The sequence below is a fragment of the Phacochoerus africanus genome, chromosome 11 (assembly GCF_016906955.1).
Source record: "Phacochoerus africanus isolate WHEZ1 chromosome 11, ROS_Pafr_v1, whole genome shotgun sequence".
Classification (NCBI taxonomy): Eukaryota; Metazoa; Chordata; class Mammalia; order Artiodactyla; family Suidae; genus Phacochoerus; species Phacochoerus africanus.
Window position 1 is genome coordinate 31,080,221 of NC_062554.1, and position 27,048 is coordinate 31,107,268.

The 27,048-nt window shown below is 36.2% G+C and overlaps 1 protein-coding gene across 1 annotated transcript in view; it reads left to right on the forward strand.

The window, feature by feature from the left end:
- Window positions 1-27,048, forward strand: part of CNTN5 (contactin 5) — a 435,777-nt gene that overhangs the window by 381,791 nt on the left and 26,938 nt on the right. Inside the window, exons 17-19 of the mRNA XM_047754347.1 lie at window positions 8,091-8,161; window positions 10,184-10,418; window positions 20,201-20,310. Of these exons, the coding sequence (XP_047610303.1) occupies window positions 8,091-8,161; window positions 10,184-10,418; window positions 20,201-20,310 (416 nt within the window). The remainder of the gene's footprint in view (window positions 1-8,090; window positions 8,162-10,183; window positions 10,419-20,200; window positions 20,311-27,048) is intronic.

A 27,048-nucleotide genomic window follows, 5' to 3' on the forward strand; every position in this document is an offset into this window, starting at 1 on the left:
CAAATGGGACTCAAGCAGAATTATTTATAGGGGCAATTTAAAAATCTACATACTATTGTCAGGCAATGGTGTGTGCAGAGAAAAGGCAACAAGATGTGGGGTTTTTAAAGGTCTTTCCAGTCTATGTTTCTAATAAAAGTATGATATAAAAAACACAAAGCATTCAGCTGAAATAATTGGGAAAATCTAAAAGTAAATAATTTTAAATGAGCATTATAGCCTTCTTCAATCCAATGAGTAATTTAATTATAGTAGATAAAAGAAATGGTTTTCAGTAACATTAAGACAAAAATCATAGCAAACAACTGACCTCTAAGACCAAATCTCAACAATCAAGAAAAAACAAAAAGATAATAGTATGGATCATACTGCAGATACTTAAAACAAGATTTTTTTATTGAAGTATAGTTCATTTACAATATTGTGTTAGTTTCAGGTGTACGGCAAAGTGATGCAGTTATATATACATTTGTATCTATTTTTTCAGATTATTTTCACTTATAGATTATTACAAAATATTGAGTATAATTCCCTGTGCTATATAGCAGACCCTTGGGTGTCTTTTTTGTTTGTTTTTATTTTTTTGTCTTTTTAGGGCCACGCTCATGGCATATGAAAGTTCCCAGGCTAGGGGTCAAATGGGAGCTGTAGCTGCCAGTCTGAGCCACAGCCACATCAATTCAGGATCTGAGCTGTGTCTGCAACCTACACCACAGCTCATGGCAACATGGGATCCTTAGCCCACTGAGCAAAGCCAGGGATCGAACCCACATATTCATGGATACTAGTCAGGTTTGTTACCACTGAGCCATGATGGGAACTCCCGGCTGCGTTTATTTTTAATCTATTTTTTATATAGTAGTGTGTATATGTTAATGCCAAGCTCAAATTTTATCATGGTATTTTTATATATGTATGTATGTATGTATGTATTTTGTCTTTTTGCCATTTCTTGGGTTGCTCCCGCGGCATATGGCGGCTCCCAGGCGAGGGGTCGAGTCAGAGCTGTAGTCACAAGCCTACGCCAGAGCCACAGCAACACGGGCTCAGAGCCGCATCTGCAACCTACACCACAGCTCATGCAACACCGGATCCTTAACCCACTGAGCAAGGCCAGGGATCGAACCCGCAACCTCATAGTTCCTAGTTGGATTTGGTAACCACTGAGCCACGACGGGAACTCCTATCATAGTATTTTAAATCATGAAATCACTTGGGTCCAGGAAAGTCTTTTCTACAAATTATATTCAAGAAATAGGTCTTCAGTTTCAGAGGTACTTTGCAAACAGAGATGTTAATTGTAATAAATGCCTTTCTAAAAGAAACATGGCTAATTGTTAGGATGTCCCTTTCTGATTAATAGTGAGGTGATAGAAGAGCAGTACAAGACTGGAGCAGAAAAGACAAAGGGACAGGAGTTCAGTGGTGACTGAGTAGGTTATGGATCTGATGTTGTCACTCCTGTGGCTCAGATCACTGCTGTGGCGCCAGATTGATCCCTGGCCCGGGAACCTCTGCATACCATGGGAGCAGCCAAAAAGAAAAGAGCAGTGGTTATCAACCCAGTAGTAAATATGCTATACTCAAGTTAGAATTTTCCTGTCTTCCTAGTCCCCAGAATACCATACACCAGTCATAAATCATGAACCACGTTCCAGGCCCTGGGCTAAGCACATGCCCTTCATTATATCATTTAATTCTCCTGTCAATTCTCTAAAGCAAGGAGTGTTCACACCATCTAACAGATGGGAAAAGAGAATAAGAGAGTTTTAAAAACTTGCATAAATTCACCTAGTAAGTAGCAGAGATGGAATTCTAACCTTCCACCAAAGATGATGACTCCCAAGGTTTATCTCCTTTTATTCTTGCCTTTTCCTTCTCTTCATTTTACAACATGTTTCAACGAATCTCACTAAAAGTTTGTCTTACTACTTACCCTCTGCTTCTAAATTCTTGTGGAATAAACAAAGTTCAGAGAAAAGGGGTTGAGGGAAACACCATTTATTGTATACTTGAAACTGACAGCACTAACTGCCTCAACTTAGCCAGATCACAGATTGGCACTTGAACCCATGTGCCAGGACTCGAACATGGCCTAATAAACCCAGACTGGGACTTGAACCCACAGTTTTAAATTAGAATCACTCACCCTGTGTCTGGACTCACTGAGCTTCAGGTTCTTCATGTCTCCATGCAGAAGGAATTCAGTGAGAGACAAGGTGATAGGAAAGGTTTATTAAGATAGGACGCTCGTAAGAGATGCAAGAGGGCAGGCAGCGCTCTGCCGGGAGGATCTGGTGGGCTATAGTTTTATCCTCCTAGGGGAGTGGGGGTTAGAAAAGCCTGCCTCCTCCTTTCTGGGAGCAGCAGCTCCTCCTTGGTATCCAGTAAAACAGTATTCAAATCAGCAAAAGGGCAGTCCTCAAACTCTTGCCCTTGGTCTGAATATGAATGCAGGCCTCATCCATCCCCCACCCAAAACGACCTGAGGCAATTCTCACACTTCCAGTAGTCAAGCAAGCCTGTCTTGTTCTGTTGTGGCCTTTCTGAGCAATTTGTTTACTTACAGTGATCTCCCAGTGTCCCCTAAATTTCCCTCGTTATCTGTGGTCATTTATTGGGACTTTTAAAAATACCTGTACCTACTCCATCCCTATCATACTCACCTCCTGTGTTCCTGACCCTTGCCATTTATGAGGTTTATAAATCTAACATTCCGGAGTTCTCGTCTTGGCTCAGTGGTTAACAAATCCGACTAGGAACCATGAGGTTGCGGGTTCGATCCCTGGCCTCGCTCAGTGGGTTAAGGATCCGGCATTGCCATGAGCTATGGCATAGGTTGCACATACAGCTCGGATCCTGTGTTGCTGTGGCTCTGGCATAGGCTGGTGGCTATGGCTCCAATTAGACCCCTAGCCTGGGAACCTCCACATGCCGTGGGTGCGGCCCAAGAAAAGACAAAAAATAATAATAGTAAGTCTTACATTCCCTAAAATATCCTAGCAATGAACGTTGTAAATCAAAAATGGTATATTGCCTAGATTTTCTAACTAAAACAAGCTGAGCCCAAAATGAAAGTATATCAAAACAGTATTATCCAGATTTCCAACAGCAGAGTCTATTTCAGTATCATATATGTATAGATTCATAGTGAACTTAGTGTTTATCATAGAATACCTTGTCTCTTTTTTTGAAATCTAAGTAGAGTAGTAATAATAAATCTAAGTCATTATGTAATATTTATAAATCATAAATCCAGGCACTGTGATAAATAATTATGAAAATAACCTTGAAATGTAGGTACTATTATTATCTCCATTTATCAACTGAACTACAAAGAGGTTAAGAAATATTTTCAGTCAACCAGCTAGAATGGTAAAACTGGGATTCAAGCCCAGGTGTTTCTCACTCCCACAAGAACACTTTTACCAGGTATGCATACCACCTTATCCACCCTAATAGATAGGAATAAAATCATCATTTGAACTCTTTAGGAAATGTGAGTGGTATTTTTTTTAACTTTGGAAACTGTTTAAATGTGACTCTTTCTATAAGGTGAGATTAGATGAAAATTAGTTAATTAAAATATTTGTATGTTACATACTTCAATATAGATAGGAAAAAAAAGGGGTTGCTTTTTTTTTAAATTTCCCTCTTGACTCACTGCCTTTACTGTATAAACAACCTCCATTCCTTCCTTCCATTGTTCTGCACCATTCTTTCCAAAGGTTGTTGGATTATGCTCCTAAATTACTTGACCACTCCCAGGCCTCTAAAAAGCTGTATTATCTAATAAGGTATGTAAACATAGTAGATGTTGGATAGATACTGGAATTTTTCAGGGGGAAAAAAAGATTGGTAAAAGATTTAATCCTGTCTTCTTTTGTTCAGTTGAATGCTAATTAAATCATGTTGTTAGCATGATTGATTTTGCTCAGACTATTGTGCTTAGAGTTTTTTCAGACTCAAAGAGTTTTTTCATGCACATTTAAGCTAAGGTGATACACTTTATTGTGGTCACTCTGAGCATTTAAAACCCAATGTATAAGATGAGAAGAGACAAAAGTCTATATTTCAGCAGACCACTAAAGTAGCAAGGCATTTACAGAGTTAAAAGTATTAATCACGTTATTCATTCATGGAAAAGTACTGTTCAAAAAGAAATTCAGAAGAACCAGAGTTGAAACCATTATCCATGCATGTAAACTTGGTTCTCTAAGCTAATAAGCTCACGACATTTATCAGCAGCCAACTGAGGGAGAAAAGCATCTAGCTGATTAATTCTAAATAAGATTTTTCATTAATTATATAGAAAATATATTTAGTTTTAAGAAAATAGGTATTTCTCTGAACTCAATGAAAGGTTACTAGAGGTTTGATTTTATTGATTTTATGCCTCTAACAAGGATTATAGAACTTTTATAACAGAAAGGCTCTGAAAGATTAAGTCAAATCTCTACAAATCATGAATATATTGTTTTATAAATAAAAAAATATAATTAAAATCAGTGGACCCCAAAGCGCTGACTGCAGAGATAATAACTGTGTGCCACCAACTTGAAAAGGAAATGAATGAGCATAGGTTTCACTGATTATCTGCATGTAATTAGGAAATTTAAGCCAATTAAAATTAGAGTACTCAATTCAAACATTGAGATCCTGACAGCAAGCACAATGAGTTGCATGTTTAAAATCTTGTTTTCTTTTTTTGTTTGTTTTCCCAGTTTTATGGAGATATAATTGACATTAATACTGCCTTAGTTTAAGGTCTACAACGGTAATGATTTGATATCTTTATATATTGCAAAATGATTGCCATAGTGAGTTTAGTTAATATCCATCACGTAACAAAATTAATTTTTTTTCTTTGTGATGATAACTTTTAAGATCTGCTCTCTTATCAACTTACAAGTATATAATAAAAGTGTTAACTATAATCACATGCTGTATATTATATCTCCAGAACTTATTTAATCTGATATCTGGAAGTCTGTACTTTTTCAACACTTTTACTCATTTCCTCCACCCTCTACCCTCACTTCTGGCAATCACCAATATGTTTTGTTTCATCCAGTACTAACTTTTAGATTCCACATACAACTGAGATCATACAATATTCATCTTTTTCTGTCCACCTTATTTCACTTATTGTAATGCCCTCGATATCTGTCTATGTTGCATCAAATAGTAGGATTTCCTTCTTTTTATGGCTGAATACTATTCCATTGTATATATACACCTCATTTTCTTTATCCATTCATCAATCTGTGGTCACTTAGGTTATTTCTATGTCTTTAAAGACTTTCTTAAGTTTTCTGTTAGTATTTCCTATTACATGTAGTAAGCCTTTTTAAAAAAAGAACAATCGGTTCCTATACACATATACTGTTAAAACACACAATGAACTATAATGCTTCTTTTTGTTCACTCATTAAAATTGGATGATCTTATTTCTTTACATTAAGTTGAATATAGGTTACTACTAGTTTGAAAAGAAATTAGTAGCAGTAGGAAGACTTCAAAGACTGATTTCAAATAATAAATGTTACAGAATCTAGGACATTTGTGTATAATTTGACATAGAAATTCCCCACACAGAAACAAATTAAATTTTGCTTTCTTGGTTTCTCAAAGTGGAAATTTTCACTATGTTTTTCATTAGTTTCTTTTTAATTTTTTTTACTCAGAAAGTTTAAACTTTTGAAAAATCTAAATATTGTTTCCTAAAAAATAAAAAAATCAACAGATTATGAAACAATACTACCAAGCTCCAGAAGAGAGATTTGCTGTCAAATCACTTATATTTCATTCTGCTTATACTTTTTAAATAAACTTCAAGAGATGCTCACTAAGAGCCTCTAGCCTAATCTCCAATTCTAAGCTAGAGGTTCCAAGCATCCTCTTTTTAGATGATATTTGAGGGCTGAATACAAATACAAAAGAATCTTCAGTGCCTAGAGCTTACACAAAATCCATGATCTTCAACGAACACTACCCCAAATCCTAAATTTGGGGGTATAAATTTAGTATTCCAATATAATAGATGATCTAGGTGGTTCTAGAAGATGTTCTTAATATTATTTAACTGTTAATTGTCAGAGATGAATGTGAAGCATGTGTGTTTGTGTTTTACAAACAAATGGTACTAAGAGAAGCTATAGTGGCATATCAACAAATTAACTTGCTTCCACTGTTTATTTGACCATGCATTGGTGATCACAATAATCAGAACGCTGAGATTAGTTACTGAGAATTTATTTGCAAATGTGTATCTCTGCCCTTTCACACATTCAGTTAAACCAGCTCTCCTCCTGTGTCCTCTCCCAGTACCATACACCAGAAAATGAATTTAGAACTTGTACCACATAACAGTGGTTTTGAAACATGCTGTAAAGCACACTGATTTGTCATAGATTGTTACATATAACAAGAACTTATGACTATGAATAAAAACTCAAATCATCTGCTTGCTCTTCATATATATCAGGGCATATTCAGTTATTACTCTAATACCATCATTTTCCTTAGTTGAATTCCGTGCGATTTTTTTTGTTTGAGAGACAAAGGAGAATCCAATTCTATGTAATTACGAGGGAATTCATGAGCGTGAACTCCACATATAATTTTTAGCCAGTATTTAACTGTGAAAGAAGAAAGATTGGTAGGTGCCTCTGTATATATCCTCCTACACGCACATGACCTAGACAGGAACTCATGTTCATGGAGAAAAGTGCCAAGGAAAGGAAATTTGGACCCTGGTGAATGGAGGCCATCTATTTTAACAGTGTCAGTGATAGTGTTCTCTTCTACCTCCGTGTCCAAGGAGAATTATCTTTTTTTCCTTTGTAGTAGCATATAAATTGTGCATCCATTTTTTTCTGGTATATAAAACTCTGTCTGAATATCTACCAGTAATTAATAGCCTTCCATGCAAGTAAGTAATATATGAGAGTGAATTTATTGTTTATGAGTATATCAATATCATTTAAAAACTATATGCTGGGATATAAAAGCAACACTGAAGTGTAAAATTGCTAATGCAGGCTTATAGCCTGGAAAATGATTTCTTTTAATAGTTTTCTTCATTTAACCATTCTTCATTTGAAAATGTTCCCTTTCAACTGCAGATTTTGTGGCTTGGTGCAATGAAGGGGAAATTTATTCCTTTGACACATTTATTCTTTTAATAGTTACTCATTTGAAAAAGTTTTACCAAGTACCTATATATTTTGCAGTTTGCAGAAAGATTCAGTCTTGGCAGTCTTTAAAAAAAAATGTTTATTCATTTAAACAGGTTTTCACTCCATGGAACTGTTTCTAAGACTAAACTGGAGCTTCCTGGGGGTTCTAGTAAAGCAGTAAGGCTAACGTCAACCTGTGGACTTCCTAGTGGTTCTGCAAGCCCTGGAATCACAGCAGATTCACATAATTAGGAAGGAGAAAATAGGTGGGATGAAATTTAACTAACCATTAGTAGATTCTTTAACTCTAGTGTTAATTATGATTTAGACCTTACTAACCACAGGGCATTTATACAAGGGCTAGTGTGGGGATGCAGTATGTGGCCAGGAGGAAGATACATCAGACTCTCCCACAGAGATTTAAAAGCAGAGTATCTGGGAATTCCCATCATGGCACAGAGGAAATGAATCTGACTACGAACCATGAGGTTGTGGGTTCAATCCCTGGCCTCACTCAGTGGGTTAAGGATCCGGTGTTGCCATGAGCTGTGGTGTAGGTTCGAAGATACAGCTCGGATCTGGCATTGCTGTGGCTCTGGCGTAGGCTGGCAGCAATGGCTCCGATTTGACCCCTAGCCTGGGAACCTCCATATGCCATGGGTGCAGCCCTAAAAAAAAAAAAAAAAAAAAAAAAAAAAGGCAAAAGACAAAAAAAAAAAGCAGAGTATCTGTCACAAACTTTTTTTTTTAAATATTGAGTAAGACCTCTCTGATTTCAAACATATTTTGATTTATTTATTTGGGTATGTCAACCAAGCGGATTAGGGTTATGATGTGTTTTTGTTGTAGGGGCACTTAAATTATACATCTATGCATTGTCCTCACTCTTGACCCATTTTTTAACTATAGTTCCAAAGACAGCACCCACCAATGTAAGTGGAAGAAGTGGAAGAAGACATGAATTAGTCATCGCCTGGGAGGTAAGAAAGCCCATTCAGGGCAAAACTAGTTGATTCCTTAGAAAATAAAGTTACACATGTAGTATCTATGGTTGGTACAGAGTAACTGAGTAATTTCTGTTTAAATGAGGTTAAGGACCATGTTAAGCATACATTACTGCTATGAATATTTCCAACATGGACCCTTCCCATTTTTGTACCAAGTCTAAAGCTTGCCTTCCTGTCATTATAAGGTGACTCAGACTAAAGTTTGAACAATTAAAACATGTCCTCTCACAAATTACTTCAGATATCTGTTTGGCTTAGTTTGATGTTTAATTACTTCACAAGTGAGCAGAACCTTTGATGTTTCTGGAGGCTAAAACCATTGAGGTTTTTGTCTTGTGGTGCCTGGGCCATCTCATTTATCCCATACAGCAATCCTATTAGTGGGGATAGTTTTCCTCACTTTACAAATTATGAAACCAATGTACTGTTTGAGTACTTTCCTGAGAAGCAGTAGAATTGGAACTTTGGTTGCAAAACTTGTTCTTTTAAGTCCCTCACAATTCCTTCTGTCATGGAAAAGGAATGGAGGAGAGTGAGAGGTACATTTATTTTCTTTCTTTGAGGTTAAATTGCCTTATTATCAAATATTGCTATGTAGCTCACAGAACAATTACTTAGAATATGGAAATAGAAATGTCTATTGGGGAACACCAGATAAACCTCTGACTATCTCTAAGAAGAGTGATTCTCTGTGGAATCCATAGAAAAACTTCTCTCCCCAATAAGAAATCTTTCTTGAGCACATCCTCTGTCCTATTATGTTCATTCCTCTGTTCTTCTATAAAAAAAAAAAAATTCTATCTTATTTTTTATTTCCGCAGAGGTATTAATTTCCCAATACCTGACCTTCACTGTGATCAAATGTCTCTAAGAGGAATTGCCTTCCCTGTCAGTTCTATGTCTTAGCTTGGGAAGCTATAATGAAAATGCTCTAGACTGGGTGGCTCATAAACAACAGAAAGTTATTTCTCATAGTTCTGGAGGCTGGAAGTCTAAGTCCAAGGCATTGTCAGCTGGGGTCTGGTAAGGGTCTGCTTCCTGGTTCTCATTGTGCCATGTTCTCCCTGTGTCCTCACATGGCAGAGGGCCAAGAAATGGCTCTAAAGTCTCTCAAAATGACACTAATCTCATTTATGAGAGCTCTACCCTCATAACAAAATTATTTACTTGAGGACCATCTCCTAATACTGTTACACTGGGGTTTAGGAATTCATCACATGAATTTGGTGGTAATACAACATTTAGTCTATAGCACTTTGATATAATAAGCTTTGTCTCTTCTCCACTCAATACATAGTTTTTCCTTAAATGAAAATTCAAAAAATGTATAACAAATGGGTATCTATTATTTGTGAATCATTGTGCTAGGCAACGGCTGGTAACTCCTCCACTGACTAACCAGTTAATCACAATTACTATTTTCTATGGTGGGCCGCTGATGTCCATGTAACAAATTTAAATGTAAGTCATACAGTGTATGAAGTTTCTTGAAGAAGTTTCTATTTTTTTCATGAGTTAGTAAAACACAAAAGTAATTGAGAAAAACATTAGAAGAAAGCTCTTAACATTAATTTCTCCTAGATTTTCTGTGCAAAGGATTCTGCAGAGCATTACCAGTGACAAGATTTTCCCAACTACCAGACCATATGACAGTTTTCCCCAACAGGCTAAATTTTAGTGTGGAATCCAGGGACCTTTGTTTCATATACCTGACTAATTGGAGCAAATGTGTTTCACTTCAAGAGTTTTCAATACTCTTGATACTTTCCTTAAATACCAACTGATACTATTTAATTTTTTTTTTAACTTTTACCTTTAAAACCTTTTAAATTACCAGCACCTGCCAAGTGATTATGCTGTGTTGGCTTCCAGTGGAGTATAAAGATTGGAGGGTCTCCTTTGTTATCCATAATTTATAAAAATTTAAAAATTGGAAGAAGTGAGGGGTTTGGATCAGTTATTTTGCTGATAATTAGTTGCATCTTTCTTCTCTAGCCAGTATCTGAAGAGTTTCAGAATGGAGAAGGTTTTGGCTATATTGTGGCTTTCAGACCCAATGGAACACGTGGCTGGAAGGAAAAAATGGTGACATCCTCAGAAGCTTCAAAATTCATTTATCGAGATGAAAGTGTCCCTCCTCTCACTCCCTTTGAAGTGAAGGTTGGCGTTTATAACAATAAAGGGGATGGACCTTTCAGCCAAATTGTGGTCATATGTTCAGCTGAAGGAGGTAAGTTTTTATTTTTTCATCATTATTTTTATTTAACAGTTTATAAAAAAATTTTGGTACATGAATAAATCATTATTGTACACATATTAGAAAATATAAATATGCCAAAAGGGAAAATAAAATTTACCCAATAAACTCACTATACTTTTTATAATCATTTTTCCAAAATTTTTTTCCAAATAATTCTTATTGAAAACAAAAGATCATTCCATATATCTTGCCTTATGTTCTTCACTCCTTGATGATATAGGCAAATACTTTTCTGTGATAATAGCAATATTAGTAATGCCTGTAGTGTATTCTATTCTCTGAATGGATGGACATTTAACCATTCTTCTCCGGTTTGTAATTTAGATCATCTTGTGTTTTAACCCCCCAAACTTAAATTTATGTGAAATAAATTTAAATAAAAACTCCACTTATGTGATCAATAAATATTCATTACTAGCCTCATGCACAAAATATTGTACTGATAGAGAAGTATCAGACAGGATTTTTGTTGGAAGGTATTCACATGTGATGTTGTTAGATCCTCATAACAACCTTGTCCAATAGGCATTATTATCCTCATTGTAGAAAAGAAATGGAAGCTCAGAAAAGTTAAGGAATTTGCTTTAAAAAGTTGCATAGCTTGAAACTGAGAATAAAACATAGGTCTGTCAATCATTAAATCCTTGATGTGTGTATAACAAGCTGCCTTCATATGCATAACCTTATTTAATTCTCAATGTAAAATGACTAGGGAGGCAGGACCTAAGCTGTATACCCATTTTACAGATAAGTAAACTATAAATCTGTGACTTATTCATGGTTATAGTCAATGGGTGTTAGTGCTGGTATGCAAATTCAGCTTCCTACATCAAAATCCTTGATAGAAATGATAGAAAGCTTGATGTATTAAACTTCCTAAAGTCAGATTTTGACATAATCCTTCTTTTCTTTAAGTACAGAATTCCAGTTGGCCCTGCAAGTAAATACAAGGTTTTACAGTCCCTAAATTTGGGTCCCTAAATTTGACAGATGATAGAGCTAATAATGTTCCATCAAAGGCAGCATAACTTTGATCTTCCAAATAATTACTGTTCATATAAACTGACCCTCTTACTTCCTTTGTGCCCACATGTGACTTGAATAGCTCAAAAGAATTATTAATCCTTTTGGTACTGGAAGTTCATTGGGGGAAATAAGTAAGGTTGTTTGAATATTGAAATACAAAGGTAGTGTCTGATTTATGTAAGATGTAGTTTTTCAGTATGAGCTGCCTTGTATTTTATGACATAGAGCTGAGTTTTGAGGCAGAAGTAGAAAGTTTATCCTAGTATAAAAATGACCAAGAAAGTGAAGAATCAAGTAATAGCAAGGGATCACAAGTGTTCTGATGAGATGGTCATGCATTTTGCATCTCAAGTTTCTGACATATTTTCAAATAATATGTCCAGTGACCATATTACTTATATTAACTCCTACAACCAAATATAAGAAAGGAATCTCAAGCCTCAATCTATTTTTCAGGGAACTGAGTCTCAGCAAGACTAAGTAAAATGTTCAAATTCAATCCAGTAAATTATAGAGTTGCAAGTAACTAGAGTGACAGAAAGAGCTGGGATTTGAACCCAGGTCCGTATGAATCCAAAGCTAATGCTTTTAATTACTACCTTGTACCATCTCATCAGGAATATTTAAAATAATATTATTTTATTACTGTATCATATTACTGTACATAATATTATATTGTATTATATTGTTTTATATAATAATAATATTTTGCATTATTTGTTACTCTCAAATCTATTTTGAAGTACATGTTTTACTTGGGAAGTGCATATTCTTGTTGTTTTAATTGATTTAACCTAATTATCAAGAACATGGCCCCAAAGATCACATGAGATGAAAGGGAGAGGTCCGTGTACATATTTTATACAGTAAGGAGTGGTGCCTTTAAGAAATCCACATTTGTATATTCCTTCTCAACCTTTGCTTTGAAATTAAATTATAGCAGCCACCATAGGTTGTTTATATAGCGTCTCCTTAAAACTGAAATGGCTTGCCTTTAGAGATTTCTTTTTCAAGCTAGATAGGAAATATGCATATTTTCTCTCAAAGACACTGAGGTTGTTGCTGTAACGTATTTCACAGTAACGCTTCATTTATTTTGGTAGACTGAAATAGGAAAAATAACAGGCAAATTAAATCTGTATAAAGTCTGCCTTTGTTCTGACAACAAAATTCAAACGGATATTTAGCATTTGTTCACTAATTAAATTTACTAATTTGGTATTCATGTGAAAATGCAAGTAAAGTCTTAGCACCATTAAATTGTGTCAAACATGAAAAGCAGGACAGTGGAAGAAGAGGAAGCATTTGCCTGGAGTGAGCAGAGCTTGAGGAGCTTGCGTTCCAAGCTCACACTAACTGTGAGGTCTTGAACAATTTTTCTACCTCTCTGCACCTTATCTTCCTCTGCCTTAAAAATGAAAGTCTAGAACTAGAACATCTAGTTGGAATCCATTACAATTCTAAAACTGAAATTGTGTCAATTCACACTATATTCTGAAATATTCCTTTAAATTTTAATGATCCCACAATGGGAGGTAACAAAAGATTGCCTTTTGCTCTATAATCAAAAGAGGAAAATCAATATCTTTTGGAGTCACTTGGCAAACTGCTTTACTTGAAGAGGGGTGAACAGTTTCAAGATTGAACCCTTTTGAAAAAGAGTTAAGGCCTGCAATAAACTGGTAAGATAATGTATTGTACTCATACAAGAAGAGGGTCCTCTCCTCTTTGTCTGTTTCACACTCATTCACAGTGTGTGTTTGTCATCATACTCTTGCCCAAAGCCCAACAGATCCAACCAAGATTGTAACTCTCCATAAGACAAATTCTATTTCCTTGTTCTTCCGTTAACCTAGTCTACCTGTTTATCACCTCAAAAGTAAAGAACTGGCTTTCCATCCCCATTTATGGGCATAGTTCCTCCTCCGCATATCATGATATAGCCTTATACATAGGGTGCCATGGTGAAGGAACCATCTTTGGTAGCTGACACCAAGCCATGAAGAAAAATGTGCCAGATGCTGCATCGGATGCAGCCAACCAGATTTCACAGTGCTTGGAGGGAAGCACCAAACAGGATTTTAAGGCACACCTGACAGTACTAGTTCTCAACCCATACCACTGGCTCATTGACAGTGAATGGCATTCACATCCAGAACACACTTCCAGGAGTTCTTGTGTGTACTCCTCATACCCTCCATCTTTTACTACTTTCCCTCGCAAGAAGCCTATTGGAATATGAGTAAGAAGTACATTATTTTGGGGAAAGCCTATCTGTTGTAGAAGGATTCGCCACTTATAAACAGAGATACTTAGTAAATCACTTGGGAAATGACAATGACTCTGGCCACTCAGAGGTTGACTGTTGCACCTAAAGTACTGCCAGAAAAGCTCCAAATGTTTTTTTTCTGCTAACACCTAGTGACTTTGAAACCTTTCAAGGTTTCCACAATGGAAGTAACCCTGAAAGTCTGTCAGTGACAGGCAGTATCTGACCTGAACCTAGAAGAAAAAGATTTGCCTGCCGAGACTTCCATGCACCCTGCACATATATCAAGTATCTATACCTTTTTTTTTTTTTTTGACTGCATCTGCAGCATGTGGAAGTTCATGCCACTATGCCAAAGCAGTGACCTGAGCCACTGCAGTGACAACACCGTATCTTTAACCCCCTGTGCCATAGCAGGAACTCTCTCTATACCCTTCAAACTAACTAAGAATTATGAGCATTCTGATCCCGATTTACTTCATTATCTCTGAGGTATGGTATAATCCCATGCAGTACCCTCATTTTAGAAACACTTCTATTTTTTTTTTTTAAGACTAGCAAAGTTCTAACAATTGATTTTGAGGTACATGGTATAGTGATAAAAAAAAAGATTTTTTCCTGGAGTTCCCGTCGTGACTCAGTGGTTAACGAATCCGACTAGGAGCTATGCGGTTGGGGGTTCGGTCCCTGGCTTTGCCCAGTGGGTTAAGGATCTGGTGTTGCGTGAGCTGTGGTGTAGGTTGCAGATGCAGCTCGGATCCGTGTTGCTGTGACTCTGGCATAGGCCGGTGGCTACAGCTCCGATTTGACCCCTAGCCTGGGAACCTCCATATGCCACAGAAGCGGCCCTAGAAATGACAAAAAGACCAAAAAAAAAAAAAAAAAGATTTTTTCCAACATGAAAAAGTAAATTGGCCTTCATGTCCATATTTCTAGAAGTACTTATTAAACTTACATTCATTTTCCACTTAGTTCTTGCTGCTATAGCTTTGGAAATGGAAAAAAAAAAACTGAACGTTCAATTATATCTAATAGAAAAATAGAGGGAGATTCAGTATAGATTAATTATAGGTTGAAAGATTTGTTTACATGTGACATGCTTTAGCCTTCTCTAGGTATTTTTTTCCTTATATGTAAATGTGTGCTGCTTTTATTTTTATTAAAACTAAAAATCTTCTCCTTGTTTGCAGAAAATGATATGCAATTATCCTCTTCCAAATTGAGCTATCGAAGCTCAAATTAAAACCTGGCTTTCATGAGGTGTTATTCTCCAGATTAGCCCTTAGCTGAAACTGAGCTCAGTGGGATTTATGTGAACTTGAAAATTAATAAATTGGTATATTAGTTGTAAAATACGAGGAATAATTTCCTGTCTTTGCCAGATGATCCATTTGGATTAGTGCCTGTAAAAGTTCAACTACAGCTGTCTTCACTGAATTTTTAAGTAGTGGAACCATAACCCTTTTCCCAAACAGTTTATTAAACTCTCCTTTGATTAATGCTATTGCCCACCCCTCCTGGGGAATCGGATGTATAATCAATATTACAAGCACCTCCCCCCATATTACTTGGAGAACTCCAGCTGGTGGGTCACTTAATACAAATGTATCATGTAAATTCATGAACATGATAATGCTGTACAAAATTTTTAATCTAACAAAAACTGAATTCTATCAGTCAGCCTGTCCACTTCATATACCAAGATTGGAGTGAAAGAGTTAGCTGTGGCCTCATTAATATCATCATGGGTGAAAAAGAAAAAAAAAAAAAACTTTAAATCTTTGAATCTATTAGATATAACACTAGTATAACCTCAGAAAAAAGTGCCTGAATTTTCATCAAATAACTGAGCATAAGAGACAGACACAAGAGTGGCAAGAAATATCCCGGGATTTATAGATCAAGAGAGTGTTAGAGGTGCTTGAATATGACAAGCTCTATGAGGAGTAATGTAGCTGTGGTTCAAAGTTATCAAAAATTCCATGAAAAAGGAATAGAAGGAGTTGATAGTAAGCCTGGGGCAGGGTTAAATAGGAGATGATGAGGGTTAGGTGTTTTCTGGCAAGACTTGGGGAGGCTGAGTGGGGATTCCATTATCAATATTCTTGAGAGAAGTTAGGCGTGGTGGGCAAGGAGAAGAAAGACAGTGGAAAGAGGCACCAGCTGTGTAAACACAAATATATGCACAGAAGCAGAATAGTGGGTTGGTCATAGCCTGACTACCTTCTACAAAGCCTCTCTGCCCTCCAGCACCTGTGTGACTTTGGGCAAGTTGCCTAACCTCTCTGTCCCTCAATTTCCTCATCAGAAGAGCAGTGCTAGTGATAGTAGGGTTGTTGGGAGGATTAATTAACACATATAAATAATTTTGAATAAAGCTTGACATATATCCAATCCTCAATAAATGGCAGTTACTATTATCACCTTTGCTTATTCCCCCCCTCATCCATTCGGTTTGTTATTTTTGTTTGTTTTTTATCTTATTCCATCCATTCATCTGTCAGTTATTTGTAAGCAATTAGGCAACAAGAGAATGAACCATATATTTTTACCATAAAATCTCTTCTGTAACCTGCAAACTGACCCAAAGAGATAGAGAATAAGCCAGCTGCTTCCTTGGTGCCAATTAAAAACAACAGAGGAAAGAGCACTTGAGAACTAAGTTCTACTTGGGGCTCTTTCAGAGCCAGAAGCAGAGTTTGGATAAATCAATCTGTTTATATGTCACTTTTTTCATCTGAAAAATGAAAGCATGGATTTAAAACATAGGTTCATAACTCAAAAGCCTATAGAGGTCAGGTAAGAAATGTAATGAGTAAAGTAGTCCCAGTGGGAAACAAGAGAGAGTGGTAGAGAATCTGGCAAACTAAAAAGAATTTGTTCTAACTAATGCAATGAACTGTTGATTCTCATCTACCAACACCCAAAGATTCAAGCTTGTTTTTCCCAAAATAGGCCATAAATTCTTATTTTTATATGAAATGTTAGATTTAATTAATTTAATACATTATTTGGATAAACAAAATATGACTGAAGACCCACTAGACATTTGTGTGTGTGATCTTTGATCCAGGTGACTTTCTAAAATTCTTTCTAGTTGTGACTTTCCATCATTCAGTTAAAATACAATATCTAAAGAGAACAGCTTGTGGCAACCCAGAGCAGACATTCTATGATCTAGTCAGTTACTCTTGCCTGCAGATCAACTTTTTGATACACATGAAAATGTTCACTCAGCTATAAACGATACAAATTGAAACTTGTGGAAGTAAACTGAGGTTACTTTATTTTACATGGTGAAATTTCCAATTCAGATCAGCATGGATCTACTTCTGATGCTGTTTATATCCAGCAATGAAAACAAATTTTAAAAAAAGACTCTTTGATTCTTATTTTATTTACCCTCATTTAATTAGATGCAGCTGTAATATTTAGCCCCCAAGAGTGCAAGCTGTGAAATGTCTTCTTGGCTCTAACCCTGATTTAAAAGTCTTAGAGCTTTTAGGAGTTCCCATCATGGCGCAGTGGTTAACGAACCCAACTAGGAACCATGAGGTTGAGGGTTCGATCCCTGGCCTTGCTCAGTGGGTTAAGGATCTGGCGTTGCCGAGAGCTGTGGTGTAGGTTGTAGATGCAGCTCAGATCCCACATTGCTGTGGCTCTGGCATAGGCTGGTGGCGACAGCTCCGATTCGACCCCTAGCCTGGGAACCTCTATATGCCACAGGAGCGGCCCTAGAAATGGCAAAAAAAAAAAAAAAAAAAAAGTCTTAGAGCTTTTAAATAGTAATGAGGGCACTGATTTTGGAAATAATTTTCTGAATATTTTCCTCATTTTTTACTTTTTAGAAATGTTCTTCATTCTATTTTAAAAGTATTTAAACTTGTGTAATGCTGCAGAAAGCTGAGAGAGAAATTTCTTTCTCTAGAGGTAAAGAGAAAGGCTCTCACTCAACCACATATTTTGTGCTTCTAAAATTATTTATCCCCCTGAAATCTTTTTTGACAAAGATGTAATTGCCTCAATAATAAAATTGAAAGAAGGCATTTGGCACACAAATCCCTGTGATGCATTCACTTAAAAGATAAGCAAAACTGCTTCGAAAGAGCAAATGATACTCAAAGGATGGCTTTCCTTGGAAATAAATCATATCCTAAATCCTGGAGATCAGGTGTACACACTTAAGCACATCAACATTTCTTTTCATTTACTTGGAAAATTTTTAACTGCTATTAAATAGGCAATGAAAAAACTTTTGTTGGATGTCTGCTAAATAGAATTCTAGAATGAAATAAAAGTAGAAGCTTTTCCCAGAATTTTTTTCATCTGGTAAATGTACAAATAATAGGCAATTGAAAAGTGGGATAAGGGAAACCACTGAGGAAAATAAAAAAAAACTATTCAAGGGTCAGAATGAAAAAAATTATAGTTTATACCATGGTAGAAATTAATGTCAGCTTCTGTATAAAGAATAATGTGAATTTACCAAAGCACTTTAAATTAACACAAGTATAGAATATAATTTTAATGAAAGCTTTATCAAAAGAAAAATCATTGCTTGGTACAAATATGTACCTTTGAAAAGTCTTCTGTGGGCTTCTTTTACAGTAACAAGAGTAGATATTTCTTACTTATATTTTTCAGTTAATAATATATAAAAGCTCTGGAGATATGTGGTAGATATGTGGCCAACTTCCATTAGAAAAGGAAAATAAAAATCTCAGAAAAAAATGTTATAATTCCCTTTATTTTCTAAGATTTAAATATCTTATTTAGAACTCTGCCTTTGCCATATGGTTCCCTCAATCTAAAAAAAAAAAAAAAATTTTTTTCAACAGATTCTTCCAAAGTCCTACTAGTAATGTAGGGTTAGAATCAAAGTTTCTACAATTTTTATGGGGTAGGAGTTTTTTTAAATCGACTTTGTACAGATGGGTTGAACTAACGTATGGCCTTTTATTCTGCCATTTCATTTAACGTGTGTTTGTGACATAGTATTTATGATTCAGCAACTTCAAAGCTGAAAATGTTTTGTCCCTCATATAGAGTACAACCTCAAATAAAGTGTACCTCTTGATGGATGCCAGTCAGACATGGTGTATTTGAAAACAAAATAAAACAGTGAGAAAGGTCACTGAGCATAGGAACAAGTGAAAAGGTAGTTTTAAGCAAAAGCACTGAGACCTTTGGGGACTTTTCTTTTTGATCCATACCTGTCTTAAAAGTCAATGCATGCTTTTAAATATCATGATTTATAACACACTCCTTATATAATCATGGAAATGTAGTTTTATGGTTGGAACAACAGCAAAAGAAATCTAATGAAATTTAGATACACATGCCTACACAGGGTAAGAAATAAAATTTAAAAATATATTATTTTTTGAATGAATGTTTTAAGGGCCAAGCAGTGTGCTAAATAAATTATATGTATTACTCCAATTAAAGCTAACCTTGGCATTCCCACTGTGGCTGAACGGGTTAAGAATCCAACATAGTGTCCATGAGGACGCAGGTTCAATCGTTGGCTCTGCCCAGTGGGTTAAGGATCCAGCATTGCCACAAGCTGTGAGATAGGTTGCAGATGCAGCTCAGATTCAAAATTGCTATGGTTGTGGTGTGGACCAAAGCTGCAGCTCCAATTCGACCTCTAGCCAAAGAACTTCCATATGCAGCAGGTACAGCCATTAAAAAAAACTAACCTTAAACATTTCTGGAGTTTCCACTGTGGCTCAGTTGTAACAAACCTGACTAGTATCCATGAGGACACAGGTTCAATCCCTGGCCCGGCTCAGTGGGTTGAGGATCCAGTGTTGCTAGTGATCTGAGGTGTAGATTGTAAAACACAGTCAGATTTGGCATTGCTGTGGCTATGGCAGAGACCAGCAGCTGCAGCTCTGACCCCTAGCCCTAGAACTTCCATATGCCTTGGGTACAGCACTAAAATAAATAAATAAATAAATAAATAAATAAATAAATTATAAGCTAAGTACTGTCAATATGCCCATATAACAGATGATGGAACTGGGGCTCAAGAAGTGGTAAAGCATATTGCCTGAAGGTAAATAATTTTTTGAAGACAAAAATCAACAATACCAACAAAAAAAAAAAAAAACACCAGGCCTGACTCCTAGTCCATTCTTCCCATCATTATGCTAAACTAGCAGACAGTTTAAGTCAAACTATTTAACAACCCCAGAAGTGTCCTAGTTAATTCAAGAACAAAGATCTTCTCTGTCTTGCTAGATTTGCTGTTATTGGTAAGTTGCTATGAGACTTGCCTCTAGTGTAGAATCCAAAAGATCATCTTTTTATCTTATATTTTTCATAACCACCACAGTGCTTCATTTCAAAAATAAGGTAGAAGGAAGTAACAACTGACATATTCAGGTGCAGTGCTTTGGTAGGCATAACTTGTTACCATCATGGTTTATTATTTCCATTTTCCTTCATACAGAACCCAGTGCTGCTCCCACAGATGTCAAGGCTACAAGTGTGTCTGTGTCAGAGATTCTTGTTGCATGGAAACATATTAAAGAGAGTCTAGGAAGACCACAGGGATTTGAGGTATGGACAGAATTATTGAAAATAGCCTTGTTATTTTTGCTGGCATTGTATTCTCCTGCAGAGATGGTTTGGTGACACTTTGACAGAATTATCCCCTTTTGAAATTTTTCTCTATGGAAAAGAAAATAAGAAATACACTCTTTTACTGATATGTATTATGTTATTCATTAGCTGGCTTATTTTTCAATATAATAGTTTCCCTAGTACCTACAAAGATTATGTTTTTAAAATATGAAAATAGACATTTAGACAACAACCAGGAGCTACTGGTGGATATTTGCTATTATTTAATTTATTGGTGGTTAAAAATAGTTTTGTGTATTTCCCTCTAATAATTAAATGTATAAAACAAGTTTGCCTACTATACTGTCCATGGTAGGTCTTAACCTCCTGTATTAACTTCTTGAATTTGCTTGAAACTTAGCCATCTATACCTATTTATTCAAATAACTTTTTTGTCCCTCAAATATTGATATTTTAAGCATAGTTGTGCCAGCCTTATGATGGTGAACATTTTATAATAATTCTTTGACTTTAATAAAATTTTAGCCTCCACATGGACAAAAGAATTGTGGGCAGTCTGTGAACTTGAATATTTCAAAGAAAACAAAACCCTTCATTCTCATACATCTCCTATCCTTGCCTTTGCCAGTCAGGAATAGGATTAAGGAGGTAATTTATAAAATACAAAAGAGAATTAGCATCCAACCCAAGATCTTATTTGCCATTAAACTTTTTAATGCTACTTTTCCTCTGTTTCAACACCCACTAAGAGAAAATCATTTGGATTTTTGAAAAATGATCAAATATAAGACTTGTGTACCAACATGATTTCCAGGCTAAAAAACATGTCTTTCTTCTATTTGAGTTTTCAAATAATCCTGAGAACTATTTGATTAATACACAGCTAGCATTAGATAAAGATGACCGTAATCAAGAGTTAATATAATCATTCTAGGAGTTACAGCAAAGATAATTTTTAGGAAACAATTACCTATATAATATCATGGATTTATTTCCACAATCTTACTTCAATTTATAGTTTGGTGATAATTCAGTATGTATCTTATGATATGTTTCTTATGAGTGCATGTTTATTAAAATGTCTTTTCCTCCCTATTGATGCTGCAAGGACCATGTCTGTTCGCCACTGACTCCCAGGACTGGTGGTACTTGACTCAGGACAGCTATGATAGATATTTGTTGAACGAATGAGTATTTGTGCTTCACAAACAGCCCCTTTTGACACCACCGTAGAAAGGTGGGGGGCTGCCCGGCTCCCCTTCAGTGCGCTGGGGTACCATCCCCAAGCTGCTTTGAGTGTTGGCCATTAGTGGTTCTCAGCTTCCCCCCTGGAGAATGGCCCTCCACTGAGGGACTCTGACTTACCTGAAAACATTCATCCCCACAATCAAGCAACCCAGGGTCAATGACTGGCTAATGCTGATGGACCCTGGTCCCTTGCCTTAAGAATGAAATAACTTTATGGTATAGTTTATGATCCAGAGCCGTTATCATGTAATCAGGCCAAGACTAGATTACCTGGGACTATGCTCTTGCTCAGTTCCTTCTCTTCCCCATCTTCTCTTCCTCCTTTCCTTGTCTGCAAGCGCTTTCACAGTAAATCACATCATTCATATCCCTGTCTCAAGTTCTGCTTCAATGGAACCCCAACCTAAACCAACAACATAAGTATAGATCCACCCAAAAAATCAGAACACTTTTAGAAAGCCATAAGGTGTACTGTGGTGTACAGCTGAGTGAAGATCCAAGCTTCTACACCTCAAAGTGGTACTCTCTCACACAGCCTGTCACCATCAACCTTTTTTCTGCCTGATCTAAGAGCATGACATTCACATTCCCACTGTGAATCCCTGTGATAACAGCTTTCTATGAGGTCCTACACAGATCACATAAAGATTTAGATTTGTGCACAATTCTTCTGTTCCTAAATATAAATCATCATTCATTCATTCATTCATTCATTCAACAAATATTTATCAGAAGCCTACTAAGTACCAGATGCCGAGCTGAATGCTAGGGACAAATCCATGAGCAAAATAAAGTCCCTGTCCTTATGAAGGTTATGTTGTAGGAGGAAAGGCCAACAACAAGAAAACTAACAAATAAATGTGCTATAGTTTAAATTGATGACAAATGCTGTGCAGAAAAGTAGAACTAAACAAGAAGGTGGAGTGAAATTCTGCTATTAATAGAGGTTTGAGGAATCACCCTTTCTGAAGTTGTGATGTTTAACATGACCAAATGAGAGAGAGAGAAGCAGAGAGTACTGCAAACTCAAAGTCTCTCACATAGGAGTATGCTGGTCTTGTTCAAAGAACAGAACTGGGGTGGTTTTGGTGAAATAGCAGTGAGCAACAGGGAGAGTGGTAGCAGGATGATGGAAAAAAAATCACCAGAACAAGAACCAGGTTATATGGGGTCTTGTAAACCACAAAAGGGGTCTATACTTTATCCTAAGTATGAGGAAAAGCCACATAAAGATTATGTATGAAGAGAGTCAAGTCAGGGTCTGACACGTATTTTAAAGTGTCTCTTGGTCTAGAGAATGAAGAATAGACTCTAGAAAGGGCCTCAGGAGGAGCAATGGAAGAAGCAGTCCTTGAACACAGGGGACAATGAGGTTGCTTTGGACTAGAATGGTAGCATAGGAGTTGACAAGAAGACCTTTTAAGATATATTTTGTGTGGAAGTGTGACAGGATTTGATTAGGAATTTGATATGGACTATAAAAAAGAGAGAAGTCAAAGGTAATTTCAGAGCATTGTGACCCAAGGAACTGGGTGAATGATAAATCATTCTCATACCTGAGGAACTCAGAAAGAAGAATACATTTTAAAGAAGAAAATAAAAGATTCTGGTTTGGATGTATTAAATTTAATAAGCATTTTTATTTCCAAAAAGAGTTGTCAAATAAGTCTTGTTTTCAGAGAAGTTTTGGAGATAAATCTATAACTCGAGGAATCATCAGTGGAGAAGTGTTTTTTATGTATGAGGTAGCTGATATCACTGAGAGTTGATAAAGATGTCTGAAAATTGAGCCCTCTGGTGCCTCACCTTTTGGAACTCAAGAAAAGAAGATATGACCAAAGAAGCTATAGGAGAGTGAAGAAGTCCAGAAGCCAAGAGAAGAATTTTAAGATGGGGTGTTCTACTGAGTCAAATGCTACTAAGAAATTCGGAAAGATGAGGCCTGATGTTGCCTAATAGATATGGCAATGCAGAGGCCCTACTAACCATGGAGGGATCAGCTTTCCAGAATGATGGTGATCAAGGTTTGACTAAAGATCAAGATCAAGATCACTCAAGAGTGTCAGAGCACAAAGTTTTTCATAAATCTATTTCATTCAAAATGATAACTTATCACAAGCAAAAAAGGAAAATCCTTAAGGATATATGTTAACAGGTATTAAATTTAGAAAAATCATCACAAAGCCTGCATTTTTTTTTTATTTCCCCAATACATTTTTTTCCTACTGTACAGCATGGTGACCCAGTTACATATACATGTACACATTCTGTTTTCTTACATTATCATGCTCCATCATAAGTGATTAGACATAGTTCCCAGTGCTACACAGCAGGATCTCATTGCTAATCCACTCCAAGGGCGATAGTCTGCATCTATTAACCCCAAGGTCCCAATCCATCCCACTCCTTCCCCCTCCCCCTTGGCAACCACAAGTCTCTTTTCCAAGCCCATGATTTTCTTTTTTGTGGAAAGGTTCATTTGCGCCATAGATTGGTTTCCAGATATAAATGATATCATATGGTATTTGTCTTTTTCTGACTTACTTCAAGACTGCATTTTTAATTAGATTAATACAAATTCTAGCAACTGTTTTTACACATAGAAACAATACAGAATCCATGGGCACCATAACATTTATACTATTTTATAGTGCATTATAAATTGTAGTGTTAAAAAGATGGCATCTTGTCCCCCCCAAAAAAAAAATATCAGTACCTTGTTAATGGGAAAATCAAAGGTATGCTTTTCTTAATCAGAAAGTAATTAAAATTTTATGTGTGGCCAAATATGACATTCACTGTTATTTTACATAAAATATATTCAGCAGACTATTTTAATATGTACTATCTCATTGCTGTATAGTTACATGTAGATTTAAAAATAAAAGCGATATAAGTAAAATTTACCAACATCACTCCCATCCTCTTTTTTTGTACTCCCTACCCTTTTAAGAAAAGCTTTACCTTTGCCCTTCACCTTACCCACCCTAGAACTTACTGTTCTCATTGTCTCCTCATCCTTTTAAGTACAGGATCTCCCCAACTAAATATTTCAAAAATGGAGTAACCCCCTAAAACTTAATGTTTCATCTCATCACTCTTTCTCTCTCCTCTTTTGTATCCCAACCACAATCCTACTTGTATTTACTAATAAAATAATTTGAGCATGGTGACAAAAAATGAGTTCTGGGTTGTTTTTTTTTTTTTTTTTGTCACTGAAGTCATTGAGACTGGTTTCAGATTTTCTGTACTTGTCATATCAATCCTGTGAGTCATTTTTCTAGCCATAACTGTAGCTTTACCTGCAATATCTAAAAGAGCTATTCACCGTAGAAGCTCCTACTGTGTACCATTTTAAAAATAGTGAAGACAGTATTTTTGGCCACTTTTCTTGTTTTTCCTGAATTGAAATATGTGGTTAAGACAGAAAAGGCTCTGCTCTAATGAATAATACTCCATCCTAGTGGTATAAAATACATACACACATATATGCATACATACATATATACATACATAATACAAACAAATGAGTAATAAATTTAGATAACAGTACACATAGAAGTGCAAAGGTAGAAGACACTTGGTTCATTTCAGGAACAAAAGGAAGTGGAACAAATAGGCCCTGATGAGCAGTGGTGTGAGTGGAATTTAAAGTCGTCAGAGTTAGGTAGGCAGACACAAGCTTATGTAGGAATATATAGATTACGAGAAGCATTTGTATTTTATTTCAAATGCAATGAAATGTCATTAGGGCAATTCTAGGAGGAAAATGACAACTTACTTACCTTTTTAAAAAATATAACTCTGATTTCTGTGCAGAATGAAGGGGCAAAGAAAGTAAGGTCATGAGTAGAAGTTAGGTTATTGCAATAATCCATGCAAGAAATGATGATAACTTAGACTAAGGTCATAAAAGCAGAGTACGAGAAAAGTAGACATATTCTACAGGCAGGTCTGATGGATTTACTGACTGATCAGATGTGGGGGGAAGAGGGCGATGATTTGTATATCATGGCATTGGTAAATGAATAAATAGTGGTTCCATTTACATAATAATATTTTTAAAAGGGAAAAACTGGACAAGGAAGAGACTTGAAAGTGGGAAATAAAGAATTCTCTTGTGGCTAAATTAAACTTGAGATGCCTATTGGAAATCTAAGAGGATAAGTCAGATAAGCAATAGGATATGTGAGTTTGGAGTCTAATTAAGAGATTGAGACTGAAGACATGAAGGCGGCAATCATAGGGGTGCTATTTCAAGCCATTCTGCCACATGAAAGCCCCTAAGGACAGATTTCTAGAAGAGAGAAGAAAGGACAATAGAAAAGGAGAAATGAAAGGAAGGATAAGCTGTGTCCTGGTGCACCCAGCATTTAGAAGTCTAGCTGAAGAAAAGGAATCAAGAAGAATGGCAAGGAGAGATCAATTTGGTGGAGGGAAAAATCAGATGTGTGATGTATCAAAGAAATTAAACAAGCTAATCAAATAGAAAGAAATGGTCAACTATGTTGAAGCCTGCTAGGAGATGAAAGAAGAAAGTGGCTGTTGGGTTTAGAGCTTACTGGTGATCTTCAGAAAATGTTCACAATTAAGTAAATGATCAATATCTTTTGTGTTATCAACTTAGTTATTTCAGGTTGTAGACATCACATACCCTTAAGAATACCACTTCTATCTAAATAATGATTAGTGGCAACAGTTTGGGAAGAGAGAACCTCAATTCAGAACTCTCAGACCAGGAACACCTTCATTTGTTGTGGAATCTTGTCTCTTGTCAGGATACCAAGCTGTTTTGATAGAGACTAGAATCATAACTCTCCAGAGTTGTTATCAGAAATGGTTAAGAGTCATGGAGTTCCCACTATGGCTCAGCAGAAACAAATCAGACTGGTATCCATGAGGATGCAAGTTCAATCCCTGGCCATGCTCAGTGGGTTAAGGATCCAGCATTGCCACGAGCTGTACTGTAGGTTGCAGACATGGCTCGAATCTGGTATTGCTGTGCCTATGGCGTAGACCAGCCGCTACAGTTCCAATTCTACCTGTAGCCTGGGAACCCCCATATATGCTGTGATGTAGCCCTAAAAAGCAAAAAGAAAGAAGGAAGGAAGGAAAGAAGGAAGGAAGGAAGGAAGGAAGGAAGGAAGGAAGGAAGGAAGGAAATGGTAGAGTCAGACTCAATCTCTCCATATATTTTTGTACCAGTCAATAACTATAAGAGAGACTAAGTAACCACTGCAGACAACTATTTTAGCCTCAGACAAAAACAAAACCAGTTAAAAGAAGATGAGAATTTTATATAGGAAATTTCCCTTAATATACCAAGAATAACTAGGAAGGTAAAATGAGACATAAATCATTCCCAAAGCCACATATACACATTTATTTCCTTCTAGGATATAGCTCCTGTCAAATACATATTCAACTGCCATTTTGATATTGACAAACTATAGAATAGATAATGTA